General features: G+C 34.0%; 3 protein-coding genes and 1 long non-coding RNA gene across 6 annotated transcripts; 2 read left to right on the top strand and 2 right to left on the bottom strand.

Annotated features, from left to right (window-relative positions):
• Positions 1-384: 384 nt before the first annotated feature.
• Positions 385-4,847, top strand: LOC107638506 (RNA-binding KH domain-containing protein). Of its 2 annotated transcripts, none has more exons than XM_088484025.1 (8): positions 385-643; positions 791-946; positions 1,835-1,920; positions 2,302-2,441; positions 3,390-3,524; positions 3,610-3,729; positions 4,029-4,172; positions 4,255-4,847. In XM_088484025.1, exons 2-8 carry the CDS (start codon positions 840-842, stop codon positions 4,411-4,413), a joined length of 891 nt encoding a protein of 296 aa, XP_088340151.1. In that variant the 5' UTR covers positions 385-643; positions 791-839; the 3' UTR covers positions 4,414-4,847. The 2 variants fall into 2 exon arrangements, with proteins under 2 accessions (XP_088340151.1, XP_020976171.1); XM_021120512.2 differs by having other exon boundaries at positions 461-643; positions 3,613-3,729.
• Positions 4,848-6,437: 1,590 nt separating this feature from the next.
• On the bottom strand, positions 6,438-8,691 carry LOC107638507 (uncharacterized). Its single transcript, XR_002360525.2, has 4 exons — positions 8,492-8,691; positions 8,295-8,382; positions 7,251-7,521; positions 6,438-6,779 (listed from the first exon to the last, which is right to left on the bottom strand). It is a non-coding gene; the product is annotated as an uncharacterized LOC107638507 (long non-coding RNA).
• Positions 8,692-13,199: 4,508 nt separating this feature from the next.
• On the top strand, positions 13,200-14,069 carry RAB11C (RAB GTPase 11C). The gene has a single exon (XM_016341822.3). The coding sequence runs from the start codon at positions 13,330-13,332 to the stop codon at positions 13,984-13,986; it is 657 nt and encodes a 218-aa protein (XP_016197308.1). The 5' UTR covers positions 13,200-13,329; the 3' UTR covers positions 13,987-14,069.
• A 329-nt stretch (positions 14,070-14,398) lies between these two features.
• Positions 14,399-19,665, bottom strand: LOC107638508 (Protein kinase superfamily protein). Of its 2 annotated transcripts, none has more exons than XM_016341819.3 (9): positions 19,500-19,665; positions 18,959-19,316; positions 18,229-18,513; positions 17,408-17,725; positions 16,731-16,958; positions 16,467-16,567; positions 16,053-16,167; positions 15,582-15,968; positions 14,399-15,186 (listed from the first exon to the last, which is right to left on the bottom strand). In XM_016341819.3, the coding sequence occupies exons 2-9, from the start codon at positions 19,259-19,261 to the stop codon at positions 15,001-15,003; spliced, it is 1,923 nt and encodes a 640-aa protein (XP_016197305.1). In that variant the 5' UTR covers positions 19,262-19,316; positions 19,500-19,665; the 3' UTR covers positions 14,399-15,000. The 2 variants fall into 2 exon arrangements, with proteins under 2 accessions (XP_016197305.1, XP_016197307.1); XM_016341821.3 differs by having other exon boundaries at positions 18,959-19,265; positions 19,500-19,595.
• Positions 19,666-23,494: the final 3,829 nt, after the last annotated feature.

Genomic DNA, 23,494 nt, shown 5'->3' on the forward strand with positions numbered 1-23,494 from the left:
TTTACCCCAAACGTTGGGGACAAAAACGATACTTTACTATAATTTTACAAAATTAAAAAGAAATATTTTATTTTATTGGTTATTAACATAAAAATATTAATATTTATTATATTAAGTTTTTTAATAAATTTTAATTTTATTATTATTTTCAGTCTCTAATTATTTATTTAAAGAACAAAACAATCCTTTATATTTCTAAAATTTATATTCAATCTCTAACTATTTAAATACTTAATCTAATTATTTAAATAATTAAAAATTTTATTAAATTAATTATTTGAAATTATAAAAAATACTTTAATTTTTGAACATATAGCAAAAGACCGAAAAGGATATTTAATTATTTAGTTTTGATTTTATTTACTTTGAGGGATGAAAAATAAATGGCGCACACACACGTGACACATGTTATGATGAGTGGGGAACAGATGAAAACAGCGGAAGGCAAATAGAGAAGATTGGGAATGCGGTAAAAGATTTAGAGAGTGAAGAGTGAATGAGTTGAGAAGTGAGTTGGTAAGTGATGCAGTGAAATGAAATATAAAAGGCCCACCACCCCCATCCCTACCTTCTCCTCTAACTCTCTTCTCTCTTGCCGCTGCCGCTTCTCCTCCTCCTCCTCCTCCTAAGGGCTTTGCCAACGGTAACCGTCAACCTCGTCCCTTCTCCTTTTCTTTATTTCTTTTTAATTTCGTCACGCGGAATTCGTGTCCAGTTTCCCCTATGGTTTGTTATATAACTAACTAACAAACCAACTAACTGAGTTGTGTGGATTGACTTTGAGGTGCAGAGAGAGAGAAAGAAAGAAAGAAAGAAAGAAAGAGAGAGAGTGAGAGTAGATGGCAGAGAGGATCCCATCTGGGAGTTATTTTCAGTACCCTCCTCCAGCAGTTCCTCCGTCTCCAATTAGGTCATCATCTTCTTCCATTCCTTCAGATCGAGAGAGGTAAGCTTCCATCTTCATCTTCTTTCTTTCCTTTCCCCACTCCAATCTACATCCACCACATTAATCTTATTTTAAAATCTGCAATTCAAACAAGGCTTCATTAATTACACTCTGCTCTGTGTGCCTTCACTGTTAATGTTGCAATTCGCATCACGGATAGAGTAGAACATAAATTTGCTTCACTTGAGTGACTTGACGGTAATTGCCATGGCTTAATCTTCTACTAACTATTCATCAGCTCCTGTTGTTGGGGATTCACTAATATAAAGCATGAGCCTAGACTGAGTCTTGGATTGGAGTCACTATTCCTTCTTGGTTTTCTTGTTGGTTCTTGCTTCCATATACTTCCTTGGCACATCTTTTTTGCCCGTTTTACCTGTTCCGTTTGATCTTTGGGGTGTAGGAGCGATTATTCTTGCTTCTGCAAGTCTAAAAGTGACTATTACTTGTTTATGAATGGTGTGTTTGGAAAACTTACCCAAACAGGCTGCAAAAATTCAAGGAGAAGAAAAACAAGTAGGTTACTAACTTAATGGGGTTGCATAAACAAATACGCTCAATGTCAGTTTGTGAATCAATGAGATCCAATATTTAATTAAGGAAAAGTCTAGGGGCCAGCAATTTTATTGAATTTTGGCCAGCAAGTAACCAGCAGAGAAAGATGAGCCATTGGATGAAATCTCACACCAATCTCACACCATTAAATCATCATTGATAGTTATTTGATGGCTACTAATCACAAAAATTGCTGGCCCCCTAGCATTGCTCTTTAATTAAATTGTATTGATAATATTGGTCGGAATGGTCGTAATTTGTAATTCTCAAGTATAATCTACTTCTGCATTGTGCGGCCGTATGGATGCATAATTAATTGCTGAGAAATTGCAGATATTTGTCTGAATTACTGGCAGAGAGGCAAAAGTTGGGACCATTTGTGCAAGTTCTGCCACAATGTACAAGGCTCTTGACTCAAGGTTTAAAAATCACCTAACCATTCCTATAGCAGTAGTTTCTTTGGTTTCTAATTTATAGATATCTTCACAATATGATATTGTCATGACTCCTTGATCCCAAATAGTTACTTCTATAACAATGAATAATATCTTAACAATAGTAAAGGGAAAGATAGATAAGTAACCAACCATGAATGATAGAAGCAATCAAATCGTTTGCTAGGATTGTTAGTTTCATGTCTATTTGGCGTTTCCATGTAAACTATCACTCTTTAGTGTCATTTATTTGTGCATACTATTCACTTGCTAGACTTGGTGGCTTCCTTAAAAGAGCCCTGCTTATACCACTTTTGCTGTTGTAAGTTTTTCTCGTTTATCTCAATATGTACTGTGGCATTACAGAAATCAGACGGATATCAGGCTTCAATCAAGGTTTCATGGATCATGAAAGACTTGAGCCAGATAGTCCATTTAGATCCTTAAGTCATCATCCAATTAGTAGGCCTACGGATCTGGAGGGATGGCCTACCATACCAATAGAGGTACTGCTAAGTCATTGATGCTAGTAATGTCAATCAAATAATTCTCGAATCTTATTATTTCACTGCTATAATGCGCATCTCCTTTATGTATTTTTAATTGATATTTTACTGTACCTGTGCTTTTTAAATGAGCTTACTTAATATATAAAGCTGGAATTCAACTTCGAAGCTTATTTTTGAGAAACGTGTTTCATGCATTCGAATGCACTAGTGCAACTTGTTTGTGTGCATTTCATCATTGAAAGCTTCAAGATCGTGCCAATTTGGTGCATGACATATCAAAGAACTGGGAAGTCGGTACTTTGATGGGCATTATTTTAAATTTCTTGGTTATTCCACATTTAATCTGTATTAGAAATCAGAAGCGTATGTTTTTCATTTCTCTTAATCTGCCTAGGACCAGCCCATATACTTTCAATCAGCTAGGTAACAGTTAGAACAAACTCACTGTAGCTGTTTCGCTAGATTTTGGCTCCATTTTCATGTCTTTTTGGTTACCACATGATGGAATCATATCACATATTCATATATCCCTTATGCACTGAAGCTTAAAATAAGTTTTTGTTTTTGTTTTATTTTTTATTTTATCATGCTCATTACATGATTGGATGGATAGTTCCGGCAGTCTGCTAGAGATGGGAAATCAGGAAGCATGTAACTAAACTGATGAATATGGATATGAGATGTCAAATTTGTGCAGAATCTCAGCAGTTAGCTTTCTGCATGACCTCTACTTGCAGTCAAACATTAAGCAAAGAGTGCAAAAATCTCAGATTCTTTGGCTTATTAACTGAAATGCTAAATTTCTTGTAAATGGGCAATTAACAGTGTGATGACAATTTTTTTGGAATTGTGAGGGAACTTGGTAGCAAGTCAGATTGGGCTGTTATCACAATTTTACTTATAAAATTGGGAGTGCTCAACAATGTGAATTTGTTGCAAGTGCAGGACAATGGAAATCTCCAAAGAATGGCATCATTTCAAACACCACCAATGGGTTGGCCAGGAGCGCAAGGAGTTCCTGCTACACCTGTAGTTAAGAGAGTTATCAGACTTGATGTCCCCGTAGACAAATATCCAAATGTAAGTCAAATGTTCTTCAGTTTTTGCTTACCAGTTTACAATTTCTTTTCTATATCAATTAATAGTTTCTTGATTAAAATCTCAGCAGTATAATTTCGTTGGCCGAATTCTGGGGCCTCGTGGGAACTCGTTGAAAAGAGTAGAAGCCATGACAGAATGTAGGGTTTACATCAGGGGCTGTGGCTCTGTGAAGGATTCTATCAAGGTAAAGTTGGTATAACTGTGTTTTGCTCTGAGTTGATTCTTTTCTCAGTTGTTTCACCTTGGTATGTTGCATTTGACGTTCCTCCCCCAATTTACTCTATTCCTAGCACTGTTCTTTTGAGTTTTCATAGTAAGGGTGTGAACATTTGTAGTTGGGTGAAAATTTGTTAGATTAGATTCATGAGAATTCACATGGATCTATTACACAAAAAATTCACCTGCTAACTAAAACACCACCATTTAAGTAAAAGGATCACACACAGTATGCCATTTTTCTTGATTTACAACTTTTCTTCATAGGAAGAGAAGCTTAAAGATAAACCTGGATATGAGCATCTTAAAGAGCCATTGCATGTTTTGGTGGAGGCAGAGTTTCCAGAAGATATAATTGATAATCGCTTGGATCATGCTGTGAGGATACTCGAAAATCTTTTGAAGCCAGTGGTATAAATACATTTCTTATATTTGATCACTTTAATTGTGCCTCGCTCTCTGTGTCTCATGCTAACCATTGCTAACCTGCCAGGATGAATCCCTGGATCACTATAAGAAGCAGCAATTGAGGGAGTTAGCCATGCTCAATGGTACTTTGAGGGAGGAAAGTCCAAGCATGAGTCCAAGCATGAGTCCGAGCATGTCGCCTTTTAACAGTACTGGAATGAAGCGAGCCAAGACAGGAAGATGACCCCGACATGATGACTATGGATCATGACCCTACAGTTTTCTCAATCTAAATTATTAGCATCTGATCTCTTAGAGTTTTTGTGATGGCCTTTTCAGTGTTATTCACCGGAGACACCTTCGGGGTTGAGCCTCCTCAAGCAGCTTGTTGGGATGACAGATGGTTTTTCCACTCAATTTAATTGACCATTTCACCTTGGCTTCTATTCTTTCGTGTATTAACCTCTAGAACATTGACCCTCATTTTGCTGTTGTGTATTAACTAATTTGCAGGTGCTATTCCATAGATTCCCCTTCCCCTCTTTCTTCTGCTTTATTTGTTTTTTTTCCCCCTTCAATTTGTCAGATCATTAGATTACATACTATGCCTATTTATAAATATGCATGGTATTGAGTATTGACTCTCAAACTAAATAAAACAAGTGGAGTGTTTTGATTGTATTGCAATTGCAACATGATTTTCTTTTTTTTTTTCTTTTTTTTTTTTGGCATCTGCTTTGTAATTGTCAGTTTATTTATGCTATGAATTACGATGGCCAAGTGGTGTACTGAGAGTCGCTTAAGCACCTATGGCAATTAGTAGTCGATCTTGGTTATCACATGTTTGGACTAATTTTGGTCTACTTCTCTAATACCATTTTCTATATTTTAATTGTTTATATCATTTTTTATCTTTTGTTCTTGCGAAGGCTTTCAAATTCTTTGTTTTAAAGTTGTTTGAACGAATAATTTTTTAACAAGGAACAAATGGAATAAATCAAAAGGGTATTTGAATTTGGTCTCATTTTTATCCAATTCTATTTTGTTGCTTCCCAACTAAATTTGTATGTTGATGCAGTCTAAAAGAGAATGCGAAGAGAACTTTTGAGAACAGGTGAATGTGGGGAAGACACGGATGTGAGTGAATTCCCAATCTCCCACACAAGAAATTGCAAATGTATAAATTTACATAAAACCAAGAGAAAAAATGTGGGAGAAAAAAAAATTCTGACTGAAGGGTAGCAGTTAAACTGCATAATACATCAAAATATTTAAAAATTAAAATAAATTTATAGATTTTAACTGTAACCTACTATCTATCCTTATCTCTTTGAATATATTTTCAGCTGGGACTATTCACGTTTGTTTGCTCAGCAAGACTTATAGAACCATTGCCAGGTTCTACATCCATGGACAAAGTTGGGTCTTTCTTCTCTCTCAAAAGTCAAAACAACGCCAACTTTCAAAGTGAACTCTCACTAACGATACAATTCCACCATAGATATGCATTTTTGTCTTAAGACTTGCTCCACTTATGTGTTTGATTGTTGGGATGTAGAACACATTCAATTTTTACTAGTTTTAGATATATGATATTTTCTGAGTTTGTAAGTGCTGTTTAGCGTCTCATGAAGTTTTCTTTCTTGTCCTAAAAAGAGATGAAGGATGAGTTTACAATGTGAGTATTTAAAAAAAAAGGAAAGAAAATCAATTATGGTGAATAACTACTCACCAGTCACCATGACAATTGATGTGTTAGTCTCCTAAATTTCTATTGATTAATAGTGTAAGGATATTTTGCACTGTGTGAATAAACTACTAGAATGCAGAAACTTTAGTATGCAACACCAGTACATAAGGTTAAATTTCTGACCCCGCAAAAAAAAAAAAAGGTTTAATTATTTTGTCGGTCCTTATATAATTTCACCGAATTTTCAATTAGGTCCCTATACTTTTTTTTTTCTAATTAGGTCCCTATACTATATCAGATTTTGTAAGTAAGTCCTTCTCGTGACAAAAACGTTGAAATTAACGAAATATTCTATTAAACTATACAGAATATTCAGTAAAGTGTTAGGTATATTCGGTTTGTTTAACAGAATATTTTGTTAATTCCATCGTTTTTGTCACGGTAGGAGCTTAATTACAAAATCTGATATGGTATAGGGACTCCATCGAAAAGAAAAAAAGTATAGAGATCTAATTGAAAATTTAGTGAAACTATAGGGACCGACAGAATAATTAAACCAAAAAACAAAGGAGACAAGATTCAAGTGAAGCCTGCAGTCTGGAATTTTACCAAAACCTTCAACATGTCAAGACTACAATATCGTACATATAACATATCAACAGATTTCAGATGCACTCTACAAGACTCATCCAATCACTTTGTGCAAAGTTAGCCTTTTTCACCTATACTATTTAGATAAATAAATTCTACGAAAAAATTAAAAAAGAAAAAGAAGGGGAAAAAATCGAATAGCATTACAAACATTGAATTGTGGTCTTCTGCTCTTTCTTCCCCAGCAAGTCCAAACATTGTCATATGCATCTTGGCAAAAATGGCTATGCAAGGAGCAAAAAATTCACAATAAGCAATCTCACCTAAGCCTGCAATATGAACATTTAAATAGAATCATGACATGATTAGCATCAATGTGTAATGAACAAATAATCCACTCACTCCCCCTCAAGCCTCAAATATATAACTAAATAAACAAAAGCGTAGGAAGTTGTTATTTCTAAACAACGAACAAACTATCTCACTTCCAATTATTAGCACAAAATCAAAATATAAGGAGCATTAAGAATCATTGAAAAGCATTAAACAACAGTAACATTTAGATGCTAAGTAGGCAATAGTCTTCCCGGCTGCATGGATAAGAATTAGGAATAGAATGCTTCAGATAACTTGAAAAGTAAACTTGTTCCATCAACTACCAATGAATCTGGAGAATAATTGTTGCAGAATTGTCATTTTAGAGAGGAGTGGAGTTAATTCTGATCCCCAACAAGTTGGGCCGTATGCAACACCTATATCAAGTTCGTATCGATGAGAAATATGAAGGAATAAATACAAACCTGCATTACAATCATGGGAAGATGCAAAATGGCGAAGGTCAGTCTCTTAGGCCAAGCTCAAGTTCTAACTCATCATCCTCTTCAAACAGTTTCAGAAGACGGGCATATTGCTCTTCTCTTTTCTTCTTCCGCCACAATTTGAAAAGTAAAAAGGAGAGCAAAGAAAACACCACAAGCACAATCAATATAATAGCTATCAGAGAACCGGTGCCGCGGACATTTGCTGCTGTCGTTTTATCATCTTTAGAATTAGGTGAATCATCACAAAAGCCTGAGAAGTACACACACCCAATGGAAAATCATATACTCTAGTCTGTTGTGGAAAAACAAACTGATCATGATTCATGACAGAAAGCAAATTACAGTTGCTATGCTTTGTGAACATGCACGCACAACAGGCACACTGAACAACAAACACTATCAAGAAGCGCGAAAATCCCATCAGACGCACACATACTCGGTTTCCTTTTTGTCTATCACTCAGGAATTTTGGAACATTCTTCACTCAATGACAGCAGGGAAGCCCAGTGCCATTGCACAAGCATCTCATGTTAAGCATGGTAAGGACCGCACCCTAAGCGTGTAATATAGGAAATCTAATTTGACACAAGCGGGTGATTCCACTTCTTGAACCCATGACTTTGAGCTCACAGGCAATCGACTAAACCGCTGCTCCAAGGGCCAAGGCTACCTTCAGGGTCATTGAGTCATGAATGTACCAAAATTCATGAAATTTCAAACTGACATATTAAAGATCTGGTGCTTATTGCTTCAGACAAATGCATTGAATTGGATATAGATAACAGTAAAAACTGAAAAAGGCATAGCTTCTATAAGTCACAATAGAGCGTGAGACTACGATTTTTGTTTTTCCCTTTCCCATATACTATATCACGCATGAATTTCAATTTCTGATAACAAATTTGAGAGAGACATAACAAATGCGAAAACTGAAACAGGTTAAGCCTATACTATTTTGCACTAAGCTATGCTATTATGAATGTGCCCCAAAAAAATGGTATCTTTGAATTCATGGAAGCGAACCTAGAAAGAATTGGAAAGTGCAGGCAACGAGGAATACGAGGAAACTGTAGGATCTGCTTGTTGGGATCGCAATCATCTTCAGCTTCAGCTTCATCGAAAAAAAGAGTGTGAGATACGATGCGATCTGGTTTCAATCCGAAAAAGAGAAGGAAAACAGGAATTAGTTAGTTAATTAATGCAAAACAAATTACAATTACAAAATAATGCGGTAGCTCGTCACAAACAAGAGAAAGATGAAAACGATGAAATATTGAAATGAACTCTGCCAATTTCAATTTGGATTTTTTTTTTTTGGACTAGAATATGGGGATATTTTTTTTTATATAATAATATTTTGAAGTTGGGATCTTCTTCTACTCGAGCAAGTAGTTACCAACAATGCAGTGAATGCACCGTCAAGTTGATGGCACATTTTTTAAATATAAATATAAGGAATTTAGTTTTAATGTATAATTCAATTGATTTTATATGATTATTAAATTAAATTTATATATCTAGATAAAATTTAAAATGAATAATTTATTTTTTATGATGTAATAATACACACTTAGATATATGTATAATTTTTTTCGGAAAAGCTCTACATTAATGTGTTTTTTACATGGTTGTTAACCAAGTAATTTCCTCCACACGCGCGTCCCCCACCCCTCACTCGTTTGTCATATACGCACTACATATAACGTGCTGCAACCTAAAGTTTTGCTCAACGTAAACCTTCTGTTGCAACGTAAACCTCCTCTTCCTCCTCCTCCTCCTCCTCCTCCTCCTCTGCTCACATTCTTCCTTATTGATCTGCATTGCCTTCGTCGTTCTCCTCTAGTCGCGTTCATCTTCTCGTTTTCTTATTTCGATCTGGTTGCATTTATCTTCTTCCTATTCTTCTTCGTTTTCTTCTTCGATATGCACTTCTAAATCGAAATAATAAATGACTCAACTTCAAATCAGGTGAGCGATTTTGATTACTCTTCTGAAACGAATCAAAGTGACAAAGTTTGGATTATTCAATTTTGAATCGAATTGAATGGAATGCAATTGCTAATTTGAATTGAATTAAATGGACGGAGGTGTACTGAATTGAATTGAATTGAATTGATAATATGTAAATTGTAGGCAGAGTTATTTGAATTTGATTTTATATAATGGATTATGTTTCGTTCACTCAGTACTATACAATTGTTTCACCATGAGTACTGTGTTCGGTTTACCATGAGTACTGTGTTCGGTTCACGATGAGTACTATGTTCGGTTCATTCTACAGAAAGCTGTTTGAATTTGATTTTATATAATGGATTATGTTTCGTTCACTCAATACTATACAATTGTATTGTGTTCGGTTCACCATGAGTACTGTGTTCGATTCATTCTGCACTATTCAAAACTCTTCTTCCTCACCTTTTACTGCTTCTTCACCAGAGAGAGAAGGAGAAAAAGACAAAAAAAAAAAAAAACACAGCAACAACAACAACAAAAGAATGACGATAGGGTTTCAGGGTTTAGGGTTTTAGGGTTTAGGGTTTATGGGTTCAGGGTTCAGTGTACAGGGGTTCAGTGTGTTTCAAACTTTCGGTTCATCCCGTGTATTAATTTCGGTTCACTGTGTTCATGGTTGAGGGTTTAGGGTTTAGGGGTCTAGAGTTTAGGGTTCAGGGTTCAGGGTTTTAGGGGTTTATGGTTTACGGTAGGGTTCAGGGTTTAGGGTTTAGCATTTAGGGTTTATAGTTCAATGTTCAGGGTTCGAGTTCAGGGTTTAGGGTTTAGGGTTTAGGTTTTAGGGTGTAGGGTTTAGGGTTTAGGGTTTAGGTTTTAGGGATTTAGGGTTTATGGGTTCAGGGTTCAGGGTTCAGGGTTCTGGTTTTAGTGTTTAGGGTTTAGGGTTTAGAGTTCAATGTTTAGGGGTTCATAATTTTTCGGTAAACAGGAAAGCGATTTGGATTACTCTTCTGAAATGAATCAAACTGACAAAGTTTGGATTATTCAATTTTGAATTGAATTAAATGGACGGAGGTGTACTGAATTGAATTGAATTGAATTGATAATATGTAAATTGTAGGCAGAGTTATTTGAATTTGATTTTATATAATGGATTATGTTTCGTTCACTTAGTACTATACAATTGTTTCACCATGGATACTGTGTTCGGTTTACCATGAATACTGTGTTCGGTTCACCATGAGTACTATGTTCGGTTCACCATGAGTACTATGTTCGGTTCATTCTACAGAAAGCTGTTTGAATTTGATTTTATATAATGGATTATGTTTCGTTCACTCAATACTATACAATTGTATTGTGTTCGGTTCACAATGAGTACTGTGGTCGATTCATTCTGCACTATTCAAAACTCTTCTTCCTCACCTTTTACTGCTTCTTCACCAGAGAGAAAAGGAGGAAAAGACAAAAAAAAAAAATACAGCAGCAACAACAACAAAAGAATGACGATATGGTTTCAGGGTTTAGGGTTTTAGGGTTTATGGTTTTAGGGTTTAGGGTTTATGGGTTCAGGGTTCAGTGTACAGGGGTTCAGTGTGTTTCAAACTTTCGGTTCATCCCGTGTATTAATTTCGGTTCACTGTGTTCATGGTTGAGGGTTTAGGGTTTAGGGGTCTAGAGTTTAGGGTTCAGGGTTCAGGGTTTTAGGGGTTTAGGGTTTACGGTAGGGTTCAGGGTTTAGGGTTTAGGGTTTAGCATTTAGGGTTTGGAGTTCAGTGTTCAGGGTTCGAGTTCAGGGTTTAGGGTTTAGGGTTTATGTTTTAGGGTGTAGGGTTTAGGGTTTAGGTTTTAGGGATTTAGGGTTTATGGGTTTAGGGTTCAGTGTTCAGGATTCTGGTTTTAGTGTTTAGGGTTTAGGGTTTAGAGTTCAATGTTTAGGGGTTCATAATTTTTCGATAAACAGGAAAGCGATTTGGATTACTCTTCTGAAATGAATCAAACTGACAAAGTTTGGATTATTCAATTTTGAATTGAATTAAATGGACGGAGGTGTACTGAATTGAATTGAATTGAATTGATAATATGTAAATTGTAGGCAGAGTTATTTGAATTTTTGATTTTATATAATGGATTATGTTTTGTTCACTCAGTACTATACAATTGTTTCATAATGAGTACTGTGTTCGGTTCATTCTGCATAAAGCTATTTGAATTTGATTTTATATAATGGATTATGTTTCGTTCACTCAGTACTATACAATTGTATTTTGTTCGGTTCACCATGAGTACTGTGTTGGGTTCATTCTGCACTATTCAAAACTCTTCTTCCTCACCTTCTACTGCTTCTTCACCAGAGAGAGAAGAAGGAAAAGACAAAAAAATACAGCAGCAACAACAACAAAAGAATGACGATAAGGAGAAAACACGTGAAGAAGAAGGAACGCGAAAAAGAATGAGAAGGAGGAACGCGAAGAAGAAGAAGACGCTTCGTGCGTAAACGAGCGTGAGAAGAAGAAGAAGAAGAAGCGTTGGGCAAGAGCGATTTCGTGTGTGTTGAGCGCATGTATTTCACGTTTCGTTTAATGGTATTGGATTTTTTTTGTGTTTGGTCAACTTGGTTACATAGTTACATGGATGTGTAGCATCCCTAAATTTTTTTACACTATCAATAAATGCAAATTAAATTCAAATATAAATTTCTTTTTTGGTGACTAAATTCAAATATAAATTATATACATTATCAGTTTATTGAACTATACGAATAAAATATAATATGATAGATGATAATATTTACTTTTAATCTAGTAATAAAATTTTCTTATTTCATCTTTCAAAGTAAAATTCTCAATTTAGATAATCTAAATTCAAAAATTCATTTTAATGTTTTTTATTATTAAATTTTATAATTGTAAATTGAATCAATTAATGTCACATGTTTGTCTTTAGTGTGTTAATGAAATGCTTACTTGCATAGTTATGTGTAATATAGTATTTTCACCAATAGCATGTGTCATTTAACATGTCTCTAATTTTATGATGGGTGACGTTTAAGGTGTAACGGTCTACCTCGTTTTATCAATAAGGACAAAACTAAATCTATGTGCAAAGAACTAAGTTGATTTACACTAACTCAGACAGCAAATTAACTCTACTTACGGCGAAAACTCATGGACATAAAAATAAAAAACACAGTGACTTTTTGTCCACAGGAAAACACAGTGACTTTATGCACTTCTAATTCGATGTGCATGATGTTGAGTTGCGGTGACAGGACACAACCTTGATGTCTGTCCACACACATTACCTGCCAGCTACTCACAGCTGGCTTCTAGTTAACAAGATTTAGCTAATTAGCTTGCTTTTCCTCTTTCCAAAGAAAGGAAAAGAAAAGCAGGAAAAAAAGTTGTTAATATTTTAATCAATTATAATTTTTATTTATAAAATTTATACCTCTATTTGTAGAATAAATTACAATTTGTATCATGAAAGATACAGACGTTGACAAATGTATCTATATAAAAAGAAAAATGTTAGGGAGCCAGTAACTTTTGTAATTTGTAGCCATTAAATAGCCATCAATAATAGTTTTAATGGTGTGAGATTAATGTGAGATTTCATACAATGACTCACTTTTCTTTGCTGGTTGCATGCTAGCTAAAATTTAACAAAATTGCTGACCCCCTAGACTTTTCTTTATTAAAATGAAACGACCATTGTAACACGGAAGATGACTTTCGTGTGCCAAGAGTACGATAACAGACCAATTTAGCACTTTTAGCACACAGAGGTCATTTTCCGTAGTTACAATTGTCATTTTATTTTTATATAGGTACATTTATCAACATCTGTATCTTTTATGAGTACAAATATTAATTTATTCTCTATTTGTATTTTATATTTTTTGAAATAATAAAAAATGGTTACAAGTAGGGACAAGGTTACATAGGCAGCGTAATTATAAGAATCATAGTGTAAGGTTTTATAGATAGAAAGGAAAAAGAAATGTTGGTAGTGTGTTTTGACTGTCGTTGAAGGGAATGAAATGAAAAAGAGTGAGGTGGTAAGGTAAAGAAGAAGCGGAAAGAGAAAGAGAGAGAGAGAGAGAATGGCGAGGTCAGATGAAGAATACGATTACCTATTCAAGGTGGTACTGATCGGTGATTCTGGAGTGGGAAAATCCAATCTGCTTTCTCGTTTCACACGCAACGAGTTCTGTTTAGAGTCGAAATCCACAATCGGCGTGGAATTCGCGACTCGCACCCTTGAGGTTGAAGGAAGAACGGTTAAGGCTCAGATATGGGACACAGCTGGACAAGAACGATACAGAGCAATAACCAGTGCGTATTATCGTGGCGCTCTTGGAGCTCTTCTTGTCTACGATGTAACCAAACCGACAACCTTCGACAATGTTGGGCGATGGCTCAAGGAGCTCAGAGACCACGCCGATGCTAACATAGTCACCACCTTGATCGGCAACAAAACTGATCTCAAGCATCTCAGAGCTGTTGCATCCGAGGATGCACGAACATATGCCGAGAAAGAAGGCCTTTCTTTCGTTGAGACCTCTGCTCTTGAGTCCATCAATGTCGAGAAGGCTTTCCACACCATTCTTGCTGAGATATACCGCATAATCAGCAAGAAATCATTGTCTTCTTCGGCTGACGCCGCTGCTGCTGCTACTGCTCTTAAAGAAGGCAAGACCATCACCGTCGCTGCACCCCACCCCAATGCTAAAGATGGGAAGCCTTGTTGCTCATCTTGAAGGGAAGTCTCCTTGTTTTGTTTGCCTTTTCTTCTTCTTGTTACATTGTCAAGTCAATCAACTTTGAACTTAGAATCTTTTATGTTGCTTGTTCGGTTTAGTTTATTTAGTATTCTTTTTAAACTATTACTATATTATGTTATGAGGATAAAGAAAATGGATGGATAGTTAGATTTAGAAAAAATCTAGGGGGCAGCAACTTTGTTAAATTCTGGCCAGCATGTAACCAGCAAAGAAAAGTGAGTCATTGAATGAAATCTCACACCAATCTCCCACCATTAAAACCATCATTGATGGTTATTTGATGGCTACAAATCACTGGCCCCTAGCATTCCTCTAAAAATCCTGCTCCGGTAAGTAAGAATTAGTAATTCAAGTTTAGAAATACCTGAAAAAACATAACATACAGTAGTTTAGATGCATGTTACTGCAAAATCGCTCTTACTAAATTATCTATTTCAATTATTCTTTCTGTCGTGTCTATTTTCTATTTCATTTTGTATTACAAATATGTATAGACTATACAAGAGTCTTAAAGAAGCTATATCGTTCCTATACATGTCTATAAATCTTCACATTCCAGAGTTTCTATGCTAAAGGATTCTCTCTAGCTCTGACCATGCACCGAACTTGAGGAAACTACAGCCTATGAATTAACAAAGAAAATGTCATTCCACAAAATCAGTTTCATATGTACAAAGCAAACCACCAGCAGTGGAATATGAATCACTGGATTTGATTTGATCTGTAGGCTATATATATCAACCTCCCAGAAACTTGTGAATCTGTTGGTTAGAACACTGCACAGTATCTACTGTGGTTGTTAACTTCGCTGAAGCTCGTTGAGTCTGGAACCACGTCTTGGTAGATAGATGCACCAAGGGAAAGAAATATATATCTTGGCATTATGGTTATAATCTCGTGTCTTGTTTCCAAGTTTCCTCATCCCAAATTAATGAATCAACATAGAAACTATCTTGAAAGCCACTTATGAGTTATAATTCACACTTGGTGCTATAGTAGTGATTCGGTTAGGCCATTCTCCTTCTTAGCCTTTTTTGTGTTGTCCTTTTCCAAACGACCTTTGCGGCCAGCCTGTTGGATTTGTCTGTCGTGCTCCTTGAGCATGTCTTCAATGTTCCCCCCCTGTGACAACAATGGTCCAGAATAGTGGAAGCATTTGTTTTTGGAAGCATAACCCTGCCAACACAAACAAGAGCTGGTAAGTAATTGATCTAGTTTAAGGGAATGCAGAAAATATATAAATTTTACTAGAATAATTTTTTTTCATTCTAGAGTATACAACCAAACGAAATTCTGCATCTATTATCTCTGTATTATTGTCTCAAAGACAATATCCAGATGCAATCTAAGATCTACTATATATCCTGAGCACAAATCCCCAAACATCACTTGGTTTATTGTATTCAAAATATTATGGATGTTGTGAGGAAATATGTATATGAAGATAGGCAAGTAGACCATAGTCTCAACCCCATCAAACATCTTTCAACCATTCTCAAAGAGAGCAGAGTATAGAGCTGACTTGAAAATAATTGCACAAATGATTGTCTTATTATCAATAATTTATTTACCATGGTAAGATCCTTTTCAAAAGGATTGAAGTCCTTTTGGTGCAATTTCAGTCCATCCAGCAAATCATTCGAATTGCCATCACCTCGAACTGCAAATGAACCAGAAAATTTGGACAATTGTGTGCCATCAAGCCAACGAAATTTTTGTTTACTCAATTCAGTGTGCCTTGATCCAAAGTCATGATTGAAGCCAATAAGAACATTTTCCTCTTTCAAATTCATATTGTTTGAGGAACCATATGCACTTGAATGCATTGACTGGCCGGAATGAGAGAAGACACTGAGAACTCTTGGCTTTGCAAGTCCAAGAGGGAAGCCAGCGTTGCCATCCTCTTTAGGATTGTAGCTTTCAACAATGGATTTTGAATTAGGTTGCCTTTGTCGCTTCTAGGGAAGGAAAAATAGTGGTAAATGTAAATTGATTCTACTGAGAATGAGACCTATTAATATCAAGTTTATTATTGAACATACCTCTATTGATGCTTGCAATTCAGCATTAGCATCAGGAGCTAGAACATTTTTAGACTCTTTTAACTTCCTCCTAACTGATCCTTGTTCACGCTCTTTATTTGTTGATCTCTCTCTCCTTTAAAGTACACAAAAGGGTAAAAAATAGTAACATATAGAGACAAAACCGGAAGTATAATATATCAAGCAAAAATAGAAGAAAATAAGTGGTCAGCTGGGTTCAAAGAAATCATCATCTCCAAGGAATTGCCAAAGAAATAAAATGGAATGGAGAACCACTTTATGATTCTTGTTATAAGTATAACAAAAATGTCCTTCCCCTTGATATTTTAGTTTAGCACATGAATAGAAAGGACAACCTATAAGCAAAGCATACATTATCAACATAGCTTTGCACTATTGTGAGAAAAAAAATACCTTCTAGCTTCCTCTTGTTGAAGTTTAACATCAAACTCCTTACTCGGTGGATAATTTGGCAAAGTTGATGGATCACATGGAAGTGGCTCTGTGGTAAAGAACTGGACATGAGATACAAAAAGTGATAGTTAGCAAGAAAAATAATAAGTAGGAGAAAAAGTTGCTGAGGTCACAATGAATAAATTGCTAAGTTGACGTATTGCATGCAGAAAGAAACTATGGGGCCATGGGGGTGAAGTTAGGGAAAATAAAACTTGTAACTACCTCATTTTGAAGTGCTAAAGATGCTGTTCCTCGATCTTCAGGTTCTGTAGCAAGAAGTACCTCCAATAGGCTCAGTGCAGATGAAGGAAAATTCTTGAATGTCTCAGAAACAACCCGTTTGTATGGTTGTTGAGGTTTGAAAATTGTTGCATTTCGCAGCTTTGACTTCTTCCAGTATTCTTCAGAAGGAGACCCACAAAGTTTGAAAATTTTATGAAGTTGCTCCACCTATAATGATAGTGCCTAATGAAACCGTAGTAATCCTTGACAAATTAATCACATACACATACATAGACACATTCTGAGAAAATTGAAGGTGTATTTAATGATTCCAATGGGACCAATCAGATGTATTTAACAAGAAGGTATACTAGCACCCTTCCTTCATGCACAATTCCAAAGATCTTGGCTTCACTTTGAGCTCCTTTTCTATAGTGAAAACATGATCCTAAAAGTTGATATTATGATCCTTTACACTTCTTCTAGTTTTGCATCAAGGAAGTGACTTGTAAATTTCTTTTCGGAAACAAATAATCCATAGTTTAAAAAGAAATGCACCAATAATAATAGTTTGGGTTTATTTCATCATAAGAAGCCGCCCATGATAATCGTTATAAAGGCTCAATTGTTCCATAAAATGTAGAATACAAGCATACAGAAGAAACAAGGAACATTACCTCTGTTCGTCCAGTCATTATAGCCTTTCCAGAAAACAATTCAGCAAGAATACAACCAGAACTCCATAAGTCCACGGAAACTCCATAATCTGTAGCTCCGAGTAAAAGTTCAGGCGGTCGGTACCACAAGGTTACAACACGACTTGTTAAAGGCTTCCCCTTAGATGGATGAAACGAAGTTGCAAGTCCAAAATCACCAATCTTCAAGCGGCCATTATTATCAACTAGAAGATTTGAGCCCTTGATGTCACGGTGCATAACACCTCGACCGTGGCAATGCTCAAGACCACGAAGTAGTTGTTGCATATAACATTTGATCTTTAGCACAACATGAAAGATTAGCCCATTATGAAATCAAAAGAACCAACAGCTAATTAACGAGTAAAGAAAATCAAACAACACATACGACGTGAACTTTAGGACTCTAAACCAGTGATGAAAACAGCTTTTTCTTGTTTTTATTTTTTCAAAAGGAGCAATGTTTTCTTTTTCTTTTGCTTTAAACAGATTTGTTTCAAATTAAATAATAAGTTAAACCACACGCTTGATCCTATGTACATTGTGCAGCATCCAAGGTAATTAGTTACAAACATCTGCTTAGTCTTCACAGCTACAGAGGATTGTTGCAAGATGGTGCAAAATTCATAAAACTTAAAATTACTCATTCAAAGTAAAATAGTCATGGTATTCTTGGCTCATCAAATTTGACACATGAGAAACTGTTTTTACATAAAGAAAACTATGAACTAAACTTTAGGTACTTCAAAGATAAACTGCAGTTGGATATGACAAAAATGGGCACATATGATCAAATCAAGTACCTGTGCTTCAGAAAACTTGATGCCAGGTATTGTTGCAAGCCCTGCAAGATCATGTTCCATATAGTCAAAAATAAGGTACAAGCTACCAGAAACCCTGGAAGTAATCATGCCTTCTAGCTTCATGACATTTGGATGATCAAGCCTTCGCAGCAAAAGAATTTCCCTTGCCATAAAGCGGACACTTTCTGGATCCATAGTAGCAAATCGAACCTTCTTTAATGCAACAATTTTATTTGTTTCAAGATCACGAGCTCTATAAACACTACTATAAGTTCCTTGACCAATCTGCAGTATGATATGAGCGTTACTCATACTTATAGGGAAATAAAACCACTAAAAAGAAAAGAGTGAGGAGGGGCGGAAATGCCATATCTTTCACACTCATAAAGTTCATTTTTTAATTTTTATAGATGAATGTCAAACAAGGGAGCATATCAGCTGAAAGAAGATATATATATATATTCCCTTAAAAATAATGCTACATACAAAAAAGCATGTTTAACCCACCTAATTTTTTTTATTACTACTATATCGAATATCATTTGATTGCAATTGACCTAGTAAATATGAAAAGCTACGCTATGTTTAGTCTCTTTAAGATAGAAAATATAGAAACTCCTTTGGTAGTTAAGATTTGAACAAATACATGCTTTTTTCTATCCAAGAAAAATATGGAATCGAAACACAACCTACAAACTTGTTTTGAATCAGAGAGCAGAATTGAGCTTGCCTTATCGAACTTCTCAAAGGAGTCAGCTCTGCGAGGAATCCAACCATTAATGGCTTCCCCAGCAACGGCAGCGAGCCAAGAGGGCCATCCAGCGATAACCAGAGCTCCTCGCTCCCCGTTGGTCACACTGAACACCGTGGGTGCCACAGCCACCTCCCCTTGGACGGCATCATTCCCAACGTCTATGAGGGGAAGAGAATTAGTCGCACGCTTTGATTTCAACGCCTTGGACTTGCCCCTTCTTATGCCGTTCTCTGCAATGTATTCCTCTGCAGATTTCCCTTTGAAGCATATGCAACCCATATAACTGAAAACCCTAAATTATTTCCTAATCCAATTGATGCATGGGAAGTGAAGGCTGTAAGTTGTAACAATGCAATGCAAAATTAAAAAAGGTTTGTGAAATATGAGGAACCTAGAATTGAGTGGGATCATGAGCAAGTTAGTATGAAGGAATCAGAGAGATCTAATTTTAGAGGTAAGAGAGCTAGAAATGCTCATGACTTGATGGACAAGCAACAAAGAACGAAGAAGAAGAGACCTGAAAATGTTGGATCGTACAGTCGAGTGAAGCTGAAAGAAAGGACAAAGAGAAACGCAACTCAATCAACATTGCGCGCCATGGAGAACATTCCGCTCCCACCTTTTACTCTTTCTTCTCTTCTTTCCATTTTTTTTTTTTTTAACTTTTTTCCCATGTCCTCTTCAGTTCTTTTGTGGGCCTTTTAGGAATAATATAGGAACTCATGTGCAGTTAACTTTCATGTGAAGTCGTTAGATAAAAATTTAGTTAAATTAATCAAATTATTTAACAGTTCTCAATTATCAACTTTAGGTGAAGTTGACTGTACCTGAGTTTTACTGTAATGCTGCATATATAAATAAAATTGGTGAAAATTTAAGTGCAGTTAATTTAAATTAGGATTAATCTCTACATACAAGTGTTTTGCGCTTACAAGCTTTACAAGCATGAAGAGAATAAAACCCACTAAACGCGCTGCTTATGTTATGTGCCTCTTTAACAGACTTTTAAATCAATTCAAATAAATTAACGCGCAAATATATAACTTTCATCTTTCAAAAGATTTCGTTTCTTTTTTTTTTTCGAATTTCTTACTAAATTTGTTGGATCTCCTTCTTGCTTCGTGTTTTTTTTTTTTCGATTTTCATGATTTCTGAAATCAAGCTTTGAAATTGTTTTGAAAATAATGAAACTTCAGAAATACACTCAACGGTTACAGAAATATACCCAAAGAATTACAAAATACACCCAAAGGATTTAAGAAATACACCCAAAACATAGGGGAGACAGTATATTTCTTCTTGAAATTTTTTAATGTGTTGCTGGCTAAGGATGAGGCACATGGCAGAGACAATCTAGAAAAAAAACCTAGAAGAACAGTAAAATAGTATTTTGAATAATATTTCTTCATTTTTTCTGGTGATTTTTGATGGAGATTTGTATCTTTTCTTCTTGATTTCTTCTACTCTTCACAAGAGTTGGAACATTTTTTGCGACGAATTAGAACGTTTTTAAAAAATCGTAATTTGTTTCGATATCTTGACGGTTTTAATTCTTCTAAATTTTTACCAAAAAATTAGTCAATTCAGTTTATGCTAAAAAATCTAGAATTCTTACAACTATATATAAGTTGTCATCTAACCATAATAAGCTATATATGCAATTAAATTATATCAAACGTACATTAGTTTGCATCTTACACTTGAGAATATTTTGTGTAAGCAAATTGACAACCAATAATGGAGTAGGTGAAAAATAAAACAAAACGCATGTGCGGGGGTCTAACATTTTAATAGTACACAAATAGAACCATCCATCCTTTTTTTTTTTTAAACTACAGATATATATATAATTTTTATATACAAATAATTAATTAAAAATTATTGTATATAATTAAATTTTTTAATATAATATATGATATGATCCCATAACTCAAAAGTTACAATCTATAATTCACATATATATTAGGACAAAAGAATGTTATGTTTTATGACTCATAATGTTATTGAGTATAATTTGGTCGTTAAATTTATAATTTGGTAACTGTCACTTATAATTTAGAAAGCAATTTAAACAAAGAAATATACATTCAAGTAAAACAAAAAAACAATTTCCTTACCCGTCATTTCTTAATAATTAAAAAAAAATTAAAACAGACGGTAAAACTCTAAACATAACTACATTGTAATTCTGATAAATTTGTATTTTATAATAATTTTTAGATTAAAAAGAATAAAATGTATTAATTTAATTTATACTTAATTCTTGTAAATGCATATTTATGTGAATTTTTTTAATTGAGTTTAATTGAATAAACATGCTTTTTAAATTTTTAAAATTGTTAAATTAATTTCAATTTTAATCTCATTCAATAACTTGATATGTTTATTTAAGTTGTTTAGAATTTATGAGACAAAAAATGACTTAAAAATATAAAAAAGCATGTGAAAATAGAAATTTTACAAAAAACCAAAAGAAAAAGTAAAGTTGAAGGCTGCATATATACAACCTTGTGCGCACGTACGACCAACACACATGCTTACTAATATTTTGACAACCAAAAATATTTGAAAAGAGTAGTATTTTTAAAAGAAGTCTATATAAGATAAAAGGTAAAACACATATAAAAACTTAATACTCACTTAAATCATTATCACTTTCGTTTTCGAATTATTATATATATGAGTGTTGGAGTTATAGGTACCCACTTTATCGCGTACACCTCATTCGTGGAGAAAATAAGACGTCTTTCCTTTTGCGATGAGCCATACTTTGGAGGCTCATTTTTTTCGATATGCCACCAGTGTGTGAGTTGTGCTTGATTCTGGGATACAATGGTATTAGACACAAGTGTGGGATAGAAATTTCTAAACAATGACAGGGAGAAATTGGACCGTCCGATTCCTTTGTTAAGAAACCAATCGGAGGGTACGATTAGCATTTTTTTTTTTGGAAAATGAACTCGGAGGGTTCGAATTGCTTGTTTTTTAATTTGGCTAATATTAATCGGTGGAAAGCTGCAAATCGGACTGTTCATTTTTCCTTTTTCCTGTTGCACCGTCCGATTTCAGTTGGTCTGACACCACACCCCGAAAAAGCTCACATACATCCCATATGCGTGACCTATTCCACCAACAGCGCCATATGAAAATTAAAAAGCATACTTTGGACATATCTTTACCAGCAAGAGCAATATATATTCACACTTTAATTATTATTATTTTTACATAGAAATATTTGTATATAAAAAAATATTTACATTTTTACATATAAAAAAAGTATTATGTACATGCAAAATTATATATTTTGTATAATATATGTGATATTTAATTAAGAGAAATACTAAAAATTTTAAAAAATTATTAGAATTTATTATTATTTATTATTAACTAGTTATTAATATTTAAAAATATGAAATAAAATATATAATTAGATTATTAAACTAAAGAAATTAGACTAAAAAAATTAAATTAATAACTAAATAATAATTAAAATAATAAATTTTAATAATCTTTTAATATTTTTTTAATTGATTGTAATATATATTTTTATATTTTATTATATATTCTATATATTTGACTAATTTTATTGACACGTAGGATATTTATTTACATATACATTCCATCTTTATTCTTATTAAAGTTTGGATGGAAAAATTAACTGGACCCCAATGCAGAATGTCATGGTAAAATATATATATATATATATATATATATATATATATATATATATATATATCGTATATATAATATTTTATTATTTTGATTTGACCAATTTTATGATGAATTTTTTTGTGTGTAAAAATAATAAAAAGAAATGTATAATCAAACGTTAAAAGTTAATAAAATTAAAATAATAATTTTTTGATAAATATCTAACTATTTATTAACAATTTTTTATCTTTTAATTATTTTTTCTCGTTACCATACCATATACATTCTTATTTAAAGTAAAAAATACTTATTATTTTGACTAATATCATATTTATTATTTTTGTACATATTTAATAAATCAAATATAAATTAATAAGTATATTTGTTTTTATTAATAATTTAATAATTATAAATTTATTGTCACTCAATATTTTTTAGTTTTTTTTATGTGAACTAAGTCAAGTCAAGTTTTTTTATACGTGAAAATTTAGGTGCAGTTAGGGGTGGTAAATGGGTCTTAATTCGTCGGGTCAGTCCGCGTAATCTGCCGAAAAAGGCGGGTTGTGCTGAAAAATTGGGACCGTCAAATAGCAAAAGTCCGCCTAACTCGCACCGCTTAAATCGCGGGCTTTGGTGGATTTTGGCGGGGGTTTTCTGTCGGACTTAGTATTTTTTTGGCAAGGGATATTTTTACAATTTTTTTTTTGCCAAAATCCAACTTTTCCCAATCTAACTTACAAGAGAATGAAGATGAAAATTGATTGTTTTGGATTATATTTATTTTGTTTTAGAGACAATATTTATAATTATGTTTTGGATTATATTTATTTTATTTTGAGAATAATATTTATAATTACAAAG

The sequence above is a fragment of the Arachis ipaensis genome, chromosome B4, assembly GCF_059453495.1.
Source record: "Arachis ipaensis isolate K30076 ecotype BB chromosome B4, ASM5945349v1, whole genome shotgun sequence".
NCBI lineage: Eukaryota > Viridiplantae > Streptophyta > Magnoliopsida > Fabales > Fabaceae > Arachis > Arachis ipaensis.